Consider the following 14,952-nt stretch of genomic DNA (forward strand, 5'->3'; position numbering starts at 1 on the left):
GATTTCCACCACAATAGCTCGGAATCATCCATGCCGCCCCGTTGCAGCATTGTGTGGCAATATAAATGCTGTTTAAATGCAAAGGGGCGACACCTCCGTCAGCACAACAGTAGTCGTTAGGGTCTAACCTCCCTCGTTAGCATTGCAGCATTGTGCGGTAAAAAAGACCTGTAGTACGACAAATGCTAACAAGGGGGATTCCAGCCAAACAGCTGATGTTGTGCTGGTAGAGGTGTTTTCTACTGTGCATTTTAACAGCAGTCATTTTGCCACACAATGCTGAAATGCCAACGAGGGGGGAGTCCATCCTAATGACTGCTGTTGTGTTGGCACAGGTGTCACTCCTTTATAGCGTAACAGCTGGTTTGTCTCACAATAGAGCAAAACCAACATAGCCAGACTGCAAAACTCGAAAAACGCGTGCAAGCGCGCACCAAAATGCATGAGCCTTATGATTCGACGTTTTGGCAACATTCAACACGAATATCCGACATTGTAACTGTCAGGTTCAAACACTGGTGACATCTACTAAACAAGACAAGAAGCAAGGAATTAAACAGCGACAGAATTCAATTCGGCTCAATTGAGGAGAAACGCGTAGACACTGTACCCTTGTAGAGTGTCGTCCCACGCTCTGACGAAAGATTGTACGCCTCCTCTTTTATTCGGACGATCCCTGATTACATGGCAACAGCTGTTTCTAAAGGGACGGGGGTCGTAAACAGCCATCGCCTTTGGTTACAAAACAGTTCAAAGAAAAGGTCGTAAACAGCCGTTGCCCTCGGTCATAAAACAGTTCAAAGAAAAGGTCACCTGGGGGGGGAGTCAGGCCCTGCCTCCTTTCCGCTTTGTAGATCTCGGGTCAAGTCAAAATCTTCCTGTGGATTACAATACATCAAAGAAACCGACACCCTCATGTCGCTCCCCATACTACACAGTGGAGTTTTACAAGCCTTCTGCTTGGTAGGATCAAAGACAGCTTTTGTCCTCTCGCAGGGCGAGCGGAATTCAATGTAACACAAAGTTTTGTGATAACTTAGATACAATTATTCTGACAGTAACATTTATATACTCCTTTTAAAGATAATGCATACTTTTTGAATGATCTGATGCATTACTAAGTCGGGATGAGGCGTGTTAAGAAACAGAGTTCCTTTATGGCGGCATGAAGGCCACATATAAATGAATGCATGGACGGAGGGATGGAAGTGTCAGGTGTACCTAATGAAGTGTCTGGTCAGTGGAACATTGTGAAAGTGTCGTGGTGGTGTGTCGGTGTTGTTGCTGCCCCACTCCCACTACAACCCAAACACTTCCCACTTGTTGTCAGGTTCCGCAGCCTCACCACCGCCTTCTTCCGGGATGCCATGGGCTTCCTGCTCATGTTCGACCTCACCAATCTGCAGAGCTTCCTCAACGTCCGGAACTGGATGAGTATGTGTTGTAAAAGTCCCCATATCGCGCTCAATCCTGCCTGATATCGGCAAAAATAAGCAAGTATGGGACGGTATCGTTTTGCATGTCAAATGTCCGATACAAGCAGTCCTGCACGGGGTGCCCAATGGAAATGTTCACTTTTCTTGTTTCTCACATTGAGCTTATTTTCATCACATTTAAGTTTAAATTAAATGTTGACTCTAAATATAATCCTAAATATAAATCTATGTGTTATATATATATCTTAAATCTAAACCTAAATTTTAAATCTAAATCTTAAATCTAAACATCTACACATTTAGCACTCACATTTAGCTTTAAGATTTAAATGTAACATTTAGGTTTAGAGTTAACATTTAGGTTTAGAGTTAAGGTTTAGGTTTAACATTTAGGTTTAGATATAACATTTAGCGGTCACATTTAATTTAAGATTTAAATTTAACATTTAGGTTTAGATTCAACATTTAGGTTAAGACTTAACATTTAGGTTTAGATTTAACAATTAAGTGCTCACATTTACATTTAACATTTAGGTTAAGATTCAACATTTAGGTTTAGATTTAATATTTAGGTTTAGTTTTAACATTTAGGTTTAGATTTAACATTTAGTGGTCACATTTAGATTTAAGATTTAAATTTAACAGTTAGGTTTGGATTCAACATTTACGTTAAGATTTAACATTTAGGCTTAGATTTAACAATTAGCGCTCACATTTAAATTTAACATTATGTTTAGATTCAACATTTAGGTTTAGATTTAACATTTAGGTTTACATTTAACATTTAGTGCTCACATTTAACATTTAACGCTCACATTTAGATTCAAGATTTAACATTTAGATTTAGATTAAACATTTAGGTTTACGTTTAACATTTAGTGCTCACATTTAACATTTAACGCTCACATTTAGATTCAAGATTTAACATTTAGATTTAGATTAAACATTTAGGTTTAGATTAAACATTTAGCGTTCACATTTAGATTCAAGATTTAAATTTAACATTTAGGTTTAGATTCAACATTTAGTTATAATATTAAGGTCAGTAGGTTAGTGTTCGACTAGTTTCGCTTGATGAAACTAAGTAACAAAGTCTGTAAGTTAGTGTTTGACTAGTTTCGCTTGATGAAACTAAGTAACAAAGTCTGTAAGTTAGTGTTCGACTAGTTTCGCTTGATGAAACTAAGTAACAAAGTCAGTAGGTTAGTGTTTGACTAGTTTCACTTGATGAAACTAAGTAACAAAGTCAGTAGGTTAGTGTTTGACTAGTTTCACTTGATGAAACTAAGTAACAAAGTCAGTAGGTTAGTGTTTGACTAGTTTCACTTGATGAAACTAAGTAACAAAGTCAGTAGGTTAGTGTTTGACTAGTTTCACTTGATGAAACTAAGTGACAAAGTCAGTAGGTTAGTGTTCGACTAGTTTCACTTGATGAAACTAAGTGACAAAGTCAGTAGGTTAGTGTTCGACTAGTTTCACTTGATGAAACTAAGTGACAAAGACAGTAAGTTAGTGTTCGACTAGTTTCACTTGATGAAACTAAGTAACAAAGTCAGTAGGTTAGTGTTTGACTAGTTTCACTTGATGAAACTAAGTAACAAAGTCAGTAGGTTAGTGTTTGACTAGTTTCACTTGATGAAACTAAGTAACAAAGTGAGTAGGTTAGTGTTTGACTAGTTTCACTTGATGAAACTAAGTAACAAAGTCAGTAGGTTAGTGTTTGACTAGTTTCACTTGATGAAACTAAGTAACAAAGTCAGTAAGTTAGTGTTTGACTAGTTTCACTTGATGAAACATGTCCCAGCATTCTACTCTACAAAGTAATAAAATGAGGTGCTGTTAGTGCGGATATCATATCAGGTTGATATCGGTATCGGCCAATACGAAAGCCTCTAGTATCAGTATGGTATCAGAAATGACACCCCTTAGTAATGTGTCCCTAAAGTGTGTATATGAGCAACAAACATGCCCCTTAAAAAGGGTAGGCTTCCCTACACATCTTAAAACCAAGGCGCTTAGTCAATTAGCTGTCAGTTCGCTCCAAACTAACCCGATGCTGCTTTAATGCTAGTTAGCATTAACGCTACTGTTATAATGTCTACAACAAGGATATTCTCCCGAGTGAAATGGTCGCCACACCGATCCGTGCTGCGTGTCCCTCATCCCTCAGGTCAGCTGCAGGCCAACGCGTACTGCGACAGTCCAGACGTGGTCCTGGTGGGCACCAAAGCCGACATCACCAGCATGAGGAGCGTCCAGGCCACGCAGGCCCGAGACATGGCCGACAGATACGGGTCAGTTGTCTGTTTTTTTGTGGATAAATGTTCTTTTTATAAATATACAATTACCATATTGTTCCACTGGTCCCTGTGTTGTACTTAAACTCACCACAGGGGGGAGATGTTGGGCTTTCTTCATCATATTAGGGCCAACATGATTCTAGTGTGTGAATGTTGTTCATCTGTGTTGGCCCTGCGATGAGGTGGCGACTTGTCCAGGGTGTACCCCGCCTTCCGCCCATGTGCAGCTGAGATAGGCTCCAGCACTCCCCGCGACCCCAAAAGGGACAAGCGGTAGAAAAATGGATGATTCATATTGCAAATAGAGAGTGTTTGACTGCCAATGACACAAAATGGAAAACATTCAACATTTAGGTTTAGATTTAGGTTTGGATTTAACATTTAGGTTTAGATTTAGGTTTGGATTTAACATTTAGGTTTAGGTTTATATTTAACATTTAGGTTTATATTTAACATTTAGGTTAAGGTTTATATTTAACATTTAGGTTTAGATTTAGGTTTATATTTAACATTTAGGTTAAGGTTTATATTTAACATTTAAGTTTAGATTTAGGTTTATATTTAACATTTAGGTTAAGGTTTATATTTAACATTTAGGTTTAGATTTAGGTTTATATTTAACATTTAGGTTAAGGTTTATATTTAACATTTAGGTTTAGATTTAGGTTTATATTTAACATTTAGGTTAAGGTTTATATTTAACATTTAGGTTTAGATTTAGGTTTGGATTTAACATTTAGGTTTAGGTTTATATTTAACATTTAGGTTTAGATTTAGGTTTATATTTAACATTTAGGTTAAGGTTTATATTTAACATTTAGGTTTAGATTTAGGTTTATATTTAACGTTTAGGTTTATATTTAACATTTAGGTTTATATTTATATTTAACATTTAGGTTTGGGTTTATATTTAACATTTAGGTTTAGGTTTATATTTAACATTTAGGGCTCACATTTAACATTTAGTGCTCACATTTAGATTGAAATTTAACATTTAGGTTTAGATTCAACATTTAGGTTTAGATTTAAGATTTCGGTTTAGATTCAACATTTAGCGCTCACATTTAACATTAAGCGCTTTCATTTAGATTTAAATTAAACATTTAGGTTAAGATTTAATATTTAGGTTTAGATTTAACGTTTAGGTTTATATTTAGGTTTAGATTTAACATTTAGCGCTCACATTTAGATTGAAATTTAACATTTAGGTTGAGATTCAACATTTAGGTTTAAATTTAGATTTAAGATTTAGGTTTAGATTTAACATTTAGCGCTCACCTTTAGATTAAAATGTAACATTTAGGTTGAGATTCAACATTTAGGTTTAGATTTAAACTGAACGGAGTGCTAAGGAGGATTGATTGATTGATTGATTGATATATTTTTATTTCAAATATGCATAAAAACAAGAGCAAGCCTGATCCAATACAGTGCTATAGCCTTAACAGCCATTATAACAAAATGAAAAACAATGGAGAATAAAAAACAAAAACAAATGAGCATTGGACTTTCTTTTTCTTTTCTTTTTTTTTTCCTTCTTTTTTTTTTTTACATATTTGAAAAGGAGTGAGAAGAAGTTTACACTTATTTAATCCCACCCCTTTTCTTTCACCCAAACAACTGATGTTGTGATGGTAGAGGTGTTTCTACTCTGTATTTTAACAGCAGTCATTTTGCCCCAAAATGCTAACATGCTCCTTTGTAGCTGTTTTGTACAACGATAGAGCAAAACCGTTCTTGCCGCCCTATTGCAGCGTTGTGTGGCAAAACGACTGCTGTTTAAATGCAGAGAAGAGACACTTATACCAGCACAACAGCAGTTGTTAAGATGGAAACCCCTTTCATTTGCATTACCGTGTTGTGTGGTAAAATGACAATTGCAATTAATACGACTGAATGGAATGCTAACAAGGGGGATTCCATCCTAGCGACTGTTGTTGTGTTGGCAGAGGTGTCACTCCTTTGTAGCTTAACGGCTGTTTTGTGCGACAATAGAGCAAAACCATTCTTGCCGCTCTATTGCAGCGTTGTGTGGCAAAATGACTGCTGTTGAAATACAAAGGGACGACACTTCTATCAGCACAACAGTAGTCCTTAGGGTGCAATCCCCCTCGTTAGCATTGCAGTATTGTGCGGTGAAAAATACAGTTATTACTACAACTGAACGGAGTGCTAAGGGGGATTCCACCCTAACGGTTATTGTTGTGCTGGTAGGGGTGTCACTTGTCTGCCTTTGAGCAGCAGTTTTTTTGCCACACAATGCTGCTGTAGGGCGGCAAGAATTGTTTCGCTCTATTGTGGCACAACACAGCTGTCGAGAGGCAAGGTAGCGAGAGCTCTGCCAGCACAACAGCAGTCGTTGATTGGGATTGCATCCTTACGAATCCAAACAGCCGTTTTGCCACACGGTACTGCAATGCTTGCGGAGGGGGCTTCCATCCTAACGACTGCTGTTGTGTTGGCAGGGGTGTCGCTCTTTTGCATCGAAACAGCTGTTCTGCCAAACACTACTGTGATGCTAACGAGGGCGGGGACCATCCTGGCGACCGATGTTGTGTTGGCAGAGGTGTCGCTCCTTATTACCTAGTAATAAAAATTAAAAAAAATTAAAGCTGCAAGCAGCGTTGGTCGGGTCCGCATTTTGGCAGGTGCTAGTCCTAGGTGTCCCAATATTTTTGCCCAGTGGTAGTCCTGAGTGAGACCTACATAGAGGTTTTTGTTTCGTGTCTCTACGATATTCGTACTGGGAGTTAGAGGAAGTTGTGTCTGTGTTTTTTTCCTAGGTGCTGCGGCACAGTGGTTGTTTTCTTTGAAGGCGCGTAAAATCACAGCAGCGGAGCAGCTGTGATTCCATTTCAGTCAAGTCATTTCAAGTCCTAATTCCATTTCACATTGTCATTATAGGGTATTGTGTGTAGAATTTTGAGGACAAAAAAGAAACAATTCCATTTCACATTGTCAATATAGGCAGCGGAGCAGCTTTAGTGCTGCGGGTCTTTGAAGGCTTGTAAAATGAAAACGGTAGCACGAATCTAAACGCCGTCGTCAACTTTTAATCAGAAGGGTTCAATCTCTCTCCTGTAGTAGTTTGAAGCTGAAATGACAAACGCGTTTAGAGGAGATAATGTTTGATGTTTGGTGACCGGTTTTAACAAAAATTTTGTTTTGAAGGAGGGATTGCAAACTTCCTGTTGATTTTTGCTGAAGAATGTCAATCTATGAAATGTAGGTCTAGGTGAGACCTACATAGAGGTATTTGTTTCATGTCTCTAAGAAGTTCCTACCGGAAGTTACAAGCAGTTTTGTCTGAGTTTTCCTCTGAGGAGCAGTTTTGTCTCTGTTTTATTTAAAAATTGCGCTAGAGCGCAATTTAGAGTTTTGGGGTTTGTTTTTTTTTTAGATCGCAATTTCCACCAGTCCCGATGTGTGTGAGATGTTTGGTGAATTTTGAAGTATTTTAAGGGGGTCAAATTACAGCTCAAAGAGGCAAAAATGAGTGTTTTTAGTACATTTTTGTCTTAAATGGGAAATTGTTTTTGCCCGAGGATGTGTCATTATGAATTGTAGGTCTAAGTGAGACCTACATACAGGTTTTTGTTTCATGTCTCTACGACCTTCCTAGTGGGAGTTACAGGCAGTTTGTTTTTGTTTTTTCCTAGGGGGCGCTAGAGCGCAATTTTGATTTTTGGGGTTTGGTTTTTTGACTAAAGTGTGCTGTCACAGTTTTTGTATGTGTGTAAAAAAATTGGTGAGTTTTGAAGCATGTTAAGGGGGGCAAAGTAGTGCGCAAAGCTGCGGAAAAATAATAAAGAATAATAATAATAAAACCTTACAATAACAATAGGTTCCTTTCGTCCCAATGCAAAAGGAACTCCCTTTGGGATTTCCTTTTTGTTTCATGTCTCTACGACCTTCCTAGTGGGAGTTACAGGCAATTTGTTTTTGTTTTTTCCTAGGGGGCGCTAGAGCGCAATTTTGATTCCTTTGGGATTTCCTTTTGCATTGGTCCTAATAAGTAAACCATCTCAGTTTGTTTTTGCCTTTTTTCTTGCCTGAAAAATGAACACAAATAACACAAAGTATTTGTCCTTGAACGCCCTTGTCTCCTAGCATCCCCTACTTTGAGACCAGCTCGGTGACGGGCGCAGACGTGGACACGGCGGTGCGGGCCCTGCTGGACATGGTGATGAAGAGGATGGAGCAGAGCGTGCACGGAAGCCACAGCTGCCAGGACAACGGCCTCACGGCAAGCCGCCAGGTGGTGCAGGAGGCCACCGCCTGGCGGAGGTGCGCCTGCTGACGTGGTTGCGCCACCCCCGGGACACTTCATTAGGTACACCTGCACCACCCTGATCGCAACATTTTGCCTTCGCAACAATAACAATGTTCACTATAGCAGTCTTTTTCAACCTTTTTTTGAGCCCAGGAACATTTTTTTCATTGAAAAAATCCAAGGAGGAATCATTAAAATATGAAACTCGATATTGACAATAAAAAGATATGAATTTAAAGCATAACCAAGCATGCATCAATATAGCTCTTGTCTCAAAGTAGGTGTACTGTCACCGCCCTGACTTATTTTGAGTTTTTTGCTGTTTTCCTGTGTGTCGTGTTTTAGTTCTTGTCTTGCGCTCCTATTTTGGTGGCTTTTCCTGTTTTGTTGGTATTTTCCTGTAGCAGTTTCATGTCTTCCTTCAAGCCAGGGGTGTCCAAACTTTTTCCACTGAGGGCCGCACACGGAAAAATTCAAGCCTGCGGGGGCCATTTTGATAGTTTTCATTTTCAAATCATAACAAAATATATGGATTTTGTTTTAGTTTTTTACCTTTAGGGCTCCCGGGGACCATAAAGGGTCTAAGTCAGGGGTCACCAACGCGGTGCCCGCGGGCACCAGGTAGCCCGTAAGGACCAGATGAGTAGCCCGCTGGCCTGTTCTAAAAATAGCTCAAATAGCAGCACTTACCAGTGAGCTGCCTCTATTTTTTAAATTTTATTTATTTACTAGCAAGCTGGTCTCGCTTTGCCCGACATTTTTAATTCTAAGAGAGACAAAACTCAAATAGAATTTGAAAATCCAAGAAAATATTTTAAAGACTTGGTCTTCACTTGTTTGAATAAGTTAATTAATTTTTTTACTTTGCTTCTTATAACTTTCAGAAAGACAATTTTAGAGAAAAAATACAACCTTTAAAATGATTTTAGGATTTTTAAACACATATACCTTTTTACCTTTTAAATTCCTTCCTCTTCTTTCCCGACAATTTAAATCAATGTTCAAGTAATGTTCAAGTTTTTATTTATTGTAAAGAATAATAAATACATTTTAATTTAATTCTTCATTTTAGCTTCTGTTTTTTCGACGAAGAATATTTGTGAAATATTTCTTCAAACTTATTATGATTAAGATTCAAAAAAAATATTCTGGTAAATCTAGAAAATCTGTAGAATCAAATTTAAATCTTATTTCAAAGTCTTTTGAATTTCTTTTAAAATTTTTGTTCTGGAAAATCTAGAAGAAATAATGATTTGTCTTTGTTAGAAATATAGCTCGGTCCAATTTGTTATATATTCTAACAAAGTGTAGATTGGATTTTAACCTATTTAAAACATGTCATCAAAATTCTAAAATTAATCTTAATCAGGAAAAATTACTAATGATGTTCCATAAATTATTTTTTTAATTTTTTCAAAAAGATTCGAATTAGCTAGTTTTTCTCTTCTTTTTTTCGGTTGAATTTTGAATTTTAAAGAGTCTAAATTGAAGATAAACTATGTTTCAAAATTGAATTGTCATTTTTTTCGTGTTTTCTCCTCTTTTAAACCGTTCAATTAAGTGTAAATATCATTAATTATTAATAATAACATAGAGTTAAAGGTAAATTGAGCAAATTGGCTATTTCTGGCAATTTATCTAAGTGTGTATCAAACTGGTAGCCCTTCGCATTAATCAGTACCCAAGAAGTAGCTCTTGGTTTCAAAAAGGTTGGTGACCCCTGGTCTAAGTCATTAAAATGTTAAAAAAAAGTCAAATTATTTTTTTATTTTTTTTATTTAACGCTTACAGTAAATCTCTACAGTATATCAACTTTAGGTTGATATCAAATTTAAAAAACCAAAAAGGTTTTATGCATTTTTCAGTCAAGACAACTTTTTTTTTTTATAATAAAACTGAAATATGCAGTATTTCCCCCACTGCCCAAAACATTCAGAAAGCAATGTTTGATGTGAAGTAATTAGAGCCTTAAAAATATCAATAATGCAAGACACCATTGATATTAATTCATTGTTATTTTTGAGTAATCACAGTGAAAAGATAAATAAAATCCCATTAAATATATTTAGGATACAAAAGGTAGTTTTTTTTTAACTTTCAACACTTAAATTACGAGCTCAACTTCAGATATATCTGTCGATTTTACGTTTGAACTATTATTTTGTTTGTTTTATGCTCTTTTGTCAAAGAAAACGTTGATGTTTTTGTATGGCAACCACACAATATATGCAATATTTTCCACATAAAACATTTTAAAGTGAAATATTTGAAACAATTGGAGCCTTGAATAGGTCAACAATTCATTATAACACTGATTTTTGATTTTTTTTTTAAGCAATGGCACAAAAAGAAAAATAAAGATAGACAAAAGAAAAAAAACAGCCTGCATGGCAGCTTTGTGTCAACACTGCAACTTTTTCTAGTTAATGTTTATTTTTAATTGTTGCAATAGCATTTCCAGAATGTGTGACGGGCCGGTAAACAATTAGCTGCGGGCCGCAAATGGCCCCCGGGCCGCACTTTGGACACCCCTGCTTTAAGCGATATCCCCCACACCTGCTAAGACTGTTTCAGCTGTTTTTATCCTTCTTTGTGGGGACATTGTTGATCGTCATGTCATGTACGGCTGTACTTTGTGGACGCCGTCTGCTCATACTTGCCAACTGTCCCAAATTTTCCGGGGGAAATCTCCCGGGACAACCGTTCTCCCGAATTTCTCCCGATTTCCAGCCGGACAACAATATTGGGGGCGTGCCTTAAAGGCACTGCCTTTAGCGTCCTCTCTCATCTGAAAAGTAGACTATTATATACACTACCGTTCAAAAGTTTGGGGTCACCCAAACAATTTTGTGGAATAGCCTTCATTTCTAAGAACAAGAATAGACTGTCGAGTTTCAGACGAAAGTTCTCTTTTTCTGGCCATTTTGAGCGTTTAATTGACCCCACAAATGTGATGCTCCAGAAACTCAATCTGCTCAAAGGCAGGTCAGTTTTGTAGCTTCTGTAACGAGCTAAACTGTTTTCAGATGTGTGAACATGATTGCACAAGGGTTTTCTAATCATCAATTAGCCTTCTGAGCCAATGAGCAAACACATTGTACCATTAGAACACTGGAGTGATAGTTGCTGGAAATGGGCCTCTATACACCTATGTAGATATTGCACCAAAAACCAGACATTTGCAGCTAGAATAGTCATTTACCACATTAGCAATGTATAGAGTGTATTTCTTTCAAGTTAAGACTAGTTTAAAGTTATCTTCATTGAAAAGTACAGTGCTTTTCCTTCAAAAATAAGGACATTTCAATGTGACCCCAAACTTTTGAACGGTAGTGTATATATATATATATATATATATATATATATGACAGAATGACGCCAGCCCGACTAACTGGCAAAGACAGGCTTAAATAATAGTCTGTTGATTAGAGCAGGTGCGTGTCCCGAACACATGAGGCAGGTGAAACTATTAGGTCGCCATGGTGACTAAACAAACAAGGGAGCGCAAACAGGAACTAAAAGAGTCCAAAACTAACAGAAACATAATCCAGACCACAGATCATGACAAAGGGTGTTCAAGCCTTTTTTTTTAAAGCATCCACAGTCTGTGGTGCCCTCAGGGGGTCGGGGAGAGCGTTCCACCGACTGGGAGCGGCGGAGCAGAAAGCAGATTCCCTTTTATTGGCCAACTTTGAAGGGGGGAAAAAAATGCCACTTTTATTTGGACATCAAATGAATATGCAGGCACATCTTTATCAGTGAGTATAGTCCAAAAGCAAATGGAGTTAATATACAGATGTCAATCAATCAGAGTTTATTCATATCACCTTTTTATTTTGTTAAAACAACCCGTACATTGATGCCTTTTTAAGCGTGACACGTATGCACGCACATAACAGCATTTATTATGCGAGCATGATGTAACAGATTAGCCATGCAGACCGAGCTAAGAACCAGGCAACTCTTTGTGGAAGTGCTGTGTTGTCAATAAAGTGTCTTCTCTGTGTAACATGTACAGCATGTACACAAGTCAATAAAGTGTCTTCTCTGTGTAACATGTACACAAGTCACAAATACATCCAGGCTGCTTTGATCGATATGCAAATGACGTCAATAATGTCAACATTCAAGAAAACCGTAAGACATTTCCTTGTCATTTGCCGTCATCACCTTGCTTGTATGCCGTGCACAAAATTCATTTCTTGTCATTTCAGCCCAAATTACAATCCGTCAGCGTCGGTATTTTGAACACAAGTTCGGAAAAATGCAGAAACGTTGTGTCATTTTTTTCAGACAATGGAGTGTCGGCCAACGCCAAGGCCTGATCAGGGCCGGCCCGTGGCATAGGCCGTATAGGCAAATGCTAAGGGCGCCGTCCATCAGGGGGCGCAACGCCAGTGCCACAAATGTTGGAGAAAAAAAATAAATGAATAAAAAAGTTTGTACTATTATTTCTAAATACAAAAAATAATCCCACGTGAATTAAAATGCAAAGTAAAGCCTATTTAATAGAAATATTATTTGTTACAACATCATAACTCTTTTTGGACGTCACCACATCAAAAAATCAACATAAGATGTCAAAACTGTTAGGTGCCCAGGGAAGAAAAAAGAGAAAAGAGGAGGAGAAACGAGAAAAAGACAGAGGTAGCAGGTAGGTAACGTTGGCGTACATGAAATTATTTGTCTGTTACAGAATGTGATAGTAACCTGGCTTTTTAGCATTAAGCTAATGTTACATGATTCGGCAATTGCTAATCAATAAATAGCTAGTTCTGTTTTAACGTCGGGTTAATATTGTGGAGGGGGCTAAATTGTTATGGAAAATAATAATGTAACGTTAGGTAATTACAGTACTCCCACTTTACATTCATCAGGGACATTTTGTATTAGATCTTTTAAGCAGGTGTTTTCTGTTTACATTGTTATTGCCTTCTGGTTAGCTAATGTTTGCCCTGCAGGTAATAGTCACTTTTCCACCCCCTTTATATATTAGGTATAGTTGTAAGCCTAGTTGTTAAAGTGCACATCATTAATGTTAATTAAGCAATATCACATGAGAGGGAATGCTGTTTTTTAATTTGAGCACTGCTGTGATTCGGTTAAAGATAATCATAACATAACATTCTCATATAATATGTTAATTTGCTTTCTTTAAGTAAAAAAAAAAGGTCAAAGACAAAGCTATTCGGTTTCTTGTGAGTATATACACTTCACTGCCGATGTGGGGGGGCGCCACCTAAAATCTTGCCTAGGGCGCCAGATTGGTTAGGGCCACCAGGCCTGGGCCTGATTAGAAACCATAAAGTGCGGTCTTTGTTTGCCACTGCACTCCTTCATGCCAACGCAAGCGCACAGTAACAAAAAATATATAATACAGTATTTACAGAGGCATTTTTTTCTCCTACTCAACTGCAGAGGTTAGGGTTAGGGTTACTATTATAGACTGTAACCTAACCCTAACCCTAACCCATAACCCTAACCTTAACCCTAACCCTTTAGTTGAAGTAAGGCGTCAAAGTTCAGGGGACGTTTTTACGGGTTGACTTGTTCTTTAACGTACGTCATTTGGTATTATGACAATAAAGTTGTAACGTTACAAAATATCGTGTTAAAATATAGTTGGTTTTTTTTAAGTCTCGTATTATGAGGAATATGTGATGTTTTTCGGAGAAAAGAGTCGTTTAAGATAGTGTTTCATAACCAGTTCTCGCCGCGGTACTCAGTTGTAATACACTTTTTCCACCACTTGTGGCAGCGATGGCAATATCAATCTGATATCAGTATCAGAGTGGGACAACATTTTTACGTCGTAATGCAAAACACTGTTGTAATAAAAACAATCGTACCAATCGGATATCAGTATCGTATCAGGACCCCCATAGTATTTAGTGTGTTGTTTATTTTGGTAATGAAGTGAGTTAGGATTATTTTTCCAACTCTGTATCCTTTGACTGGAGGACAACACCATACAGTCGTACTAATCCGATATCACTATCAGATCGGGACACAATTTTAACATCATAGCGCAAAACACTGTCGTACTAAAAACAGTCGTACCAATCCGATGTCAGTATCGTATCAGGACACCCCTACTATTTTGTGTTGTTTATTTTGGTAATAAAGTGAGTTAGGATTCTTTTTCCAACTCTGTATCACGCTCCTTTGACTGGAGGACAATACGATACAGTCGTACTAATCCGATATTGGATCGGGACACAATTTTTACATTGTAACGCAAAACACTGTCGTAATAAAAACAGTTGTACCAATCCGATATCTGTATCAGATTGGGACAACATTTTTACATCATGACGCAAAACACTGTCATAATAAAAACAGTTGTACCAAACCAATATCATACCAAACCGATATCAATATTGGATCAGGACACAATCTTAACATCATAGCGCAAAACATTGTCATAATAAAAGCAGTTGTACCAATCCGATATCGATATCGGATCGGGAAACAATTTTAACATCGTAACACAAAACACTGTCGTAATAAAAACAGTCGTACCAATCGGATATCAGTATCGTATCAGGACACCCCTAGTATTTGGTGTGTTGTTTATTTTGGTAATGAAGTGAGTTAGGATTCTTTTTCCAACTCTGTATCGCGCTCCTTTGACTGGAGGACAATACGATACAGTCGTACTAATCCGATATCACTATCAGATCGGGACACAATTTTAACATCTTAGCGCAAAACATTGTCGTAATAAAAGCAGTCGTACCAATCCGATATCGATATCGGATCGGGACACAATTTTTACATTGTAACGCAAAACACTGTCGGAATAAAAACAGTCGTACCAAACCGATATCATACCAAACCAATATAAATATTGGATCGGGACACAATCTTAACATCATAGCGCAAAACATTGTCGTAATAAAAGCAGTCGTACCAATCCGATATCAATATCGTATCAGTACAG

At 37.5% G+C, this 14,952-nt stretch overlaps 1 protein-coding gene across 6 annotated transcripts in view; it reads left to right on the forward strand.

Annotated features, from left to right (window-relative positions):
• The window catches only part of LOC133632572 (ras-related protein Rab-27B-like), a 17,914-nt gene extending 9,155 nt beyond the window's left edge, over positions 1-8,759 (forward strand). For 5 of the 6 annotated variants that reach the window (XM_062025051.1, XM_062025053.1, XM_062025055.1 and 2 more), the window contains exons 5-7: positions 1,331-1,434; positions 3,607-3,730; positions 7,847-7,998. In XM_062025051.1, the coding sequence (XP_061881035.1) occupies positions 1,331-1,434; positions 3,607-3,730; positions 7,847-7,861 (243 nt within the window). In that variant the 3' untranslated portion in view covers positions 7,862-7,998. Of the gene's footprint in view, positions 1-1,330; positions 1,435-3,606; positions 3,731-7,846 lie in introns of all 6 variants that reach the window. The other variant, XM_062025049.1, reaches the window with a different exon arrangement.
• Positions 8,760-14,952: the final 6,193 nt, after the last annotated feature.

The sequence above is a fragment of the Entelurus aequoreus genome, linkage group LG17, assembly GCF_033978785.1.
Source record: "Entelurus aequoreus isolate RoL-2023_Sb linkage group LG17, RoL_Eaeq_v1.1, whole genome shotgun sequence".
Lineage (NCBI taxonomy): Eukaryota > Metazoa > Chordata > Actinopteri > Syngnathiformes > Syngnathidae > Entelurus > Entelurus aequoreus.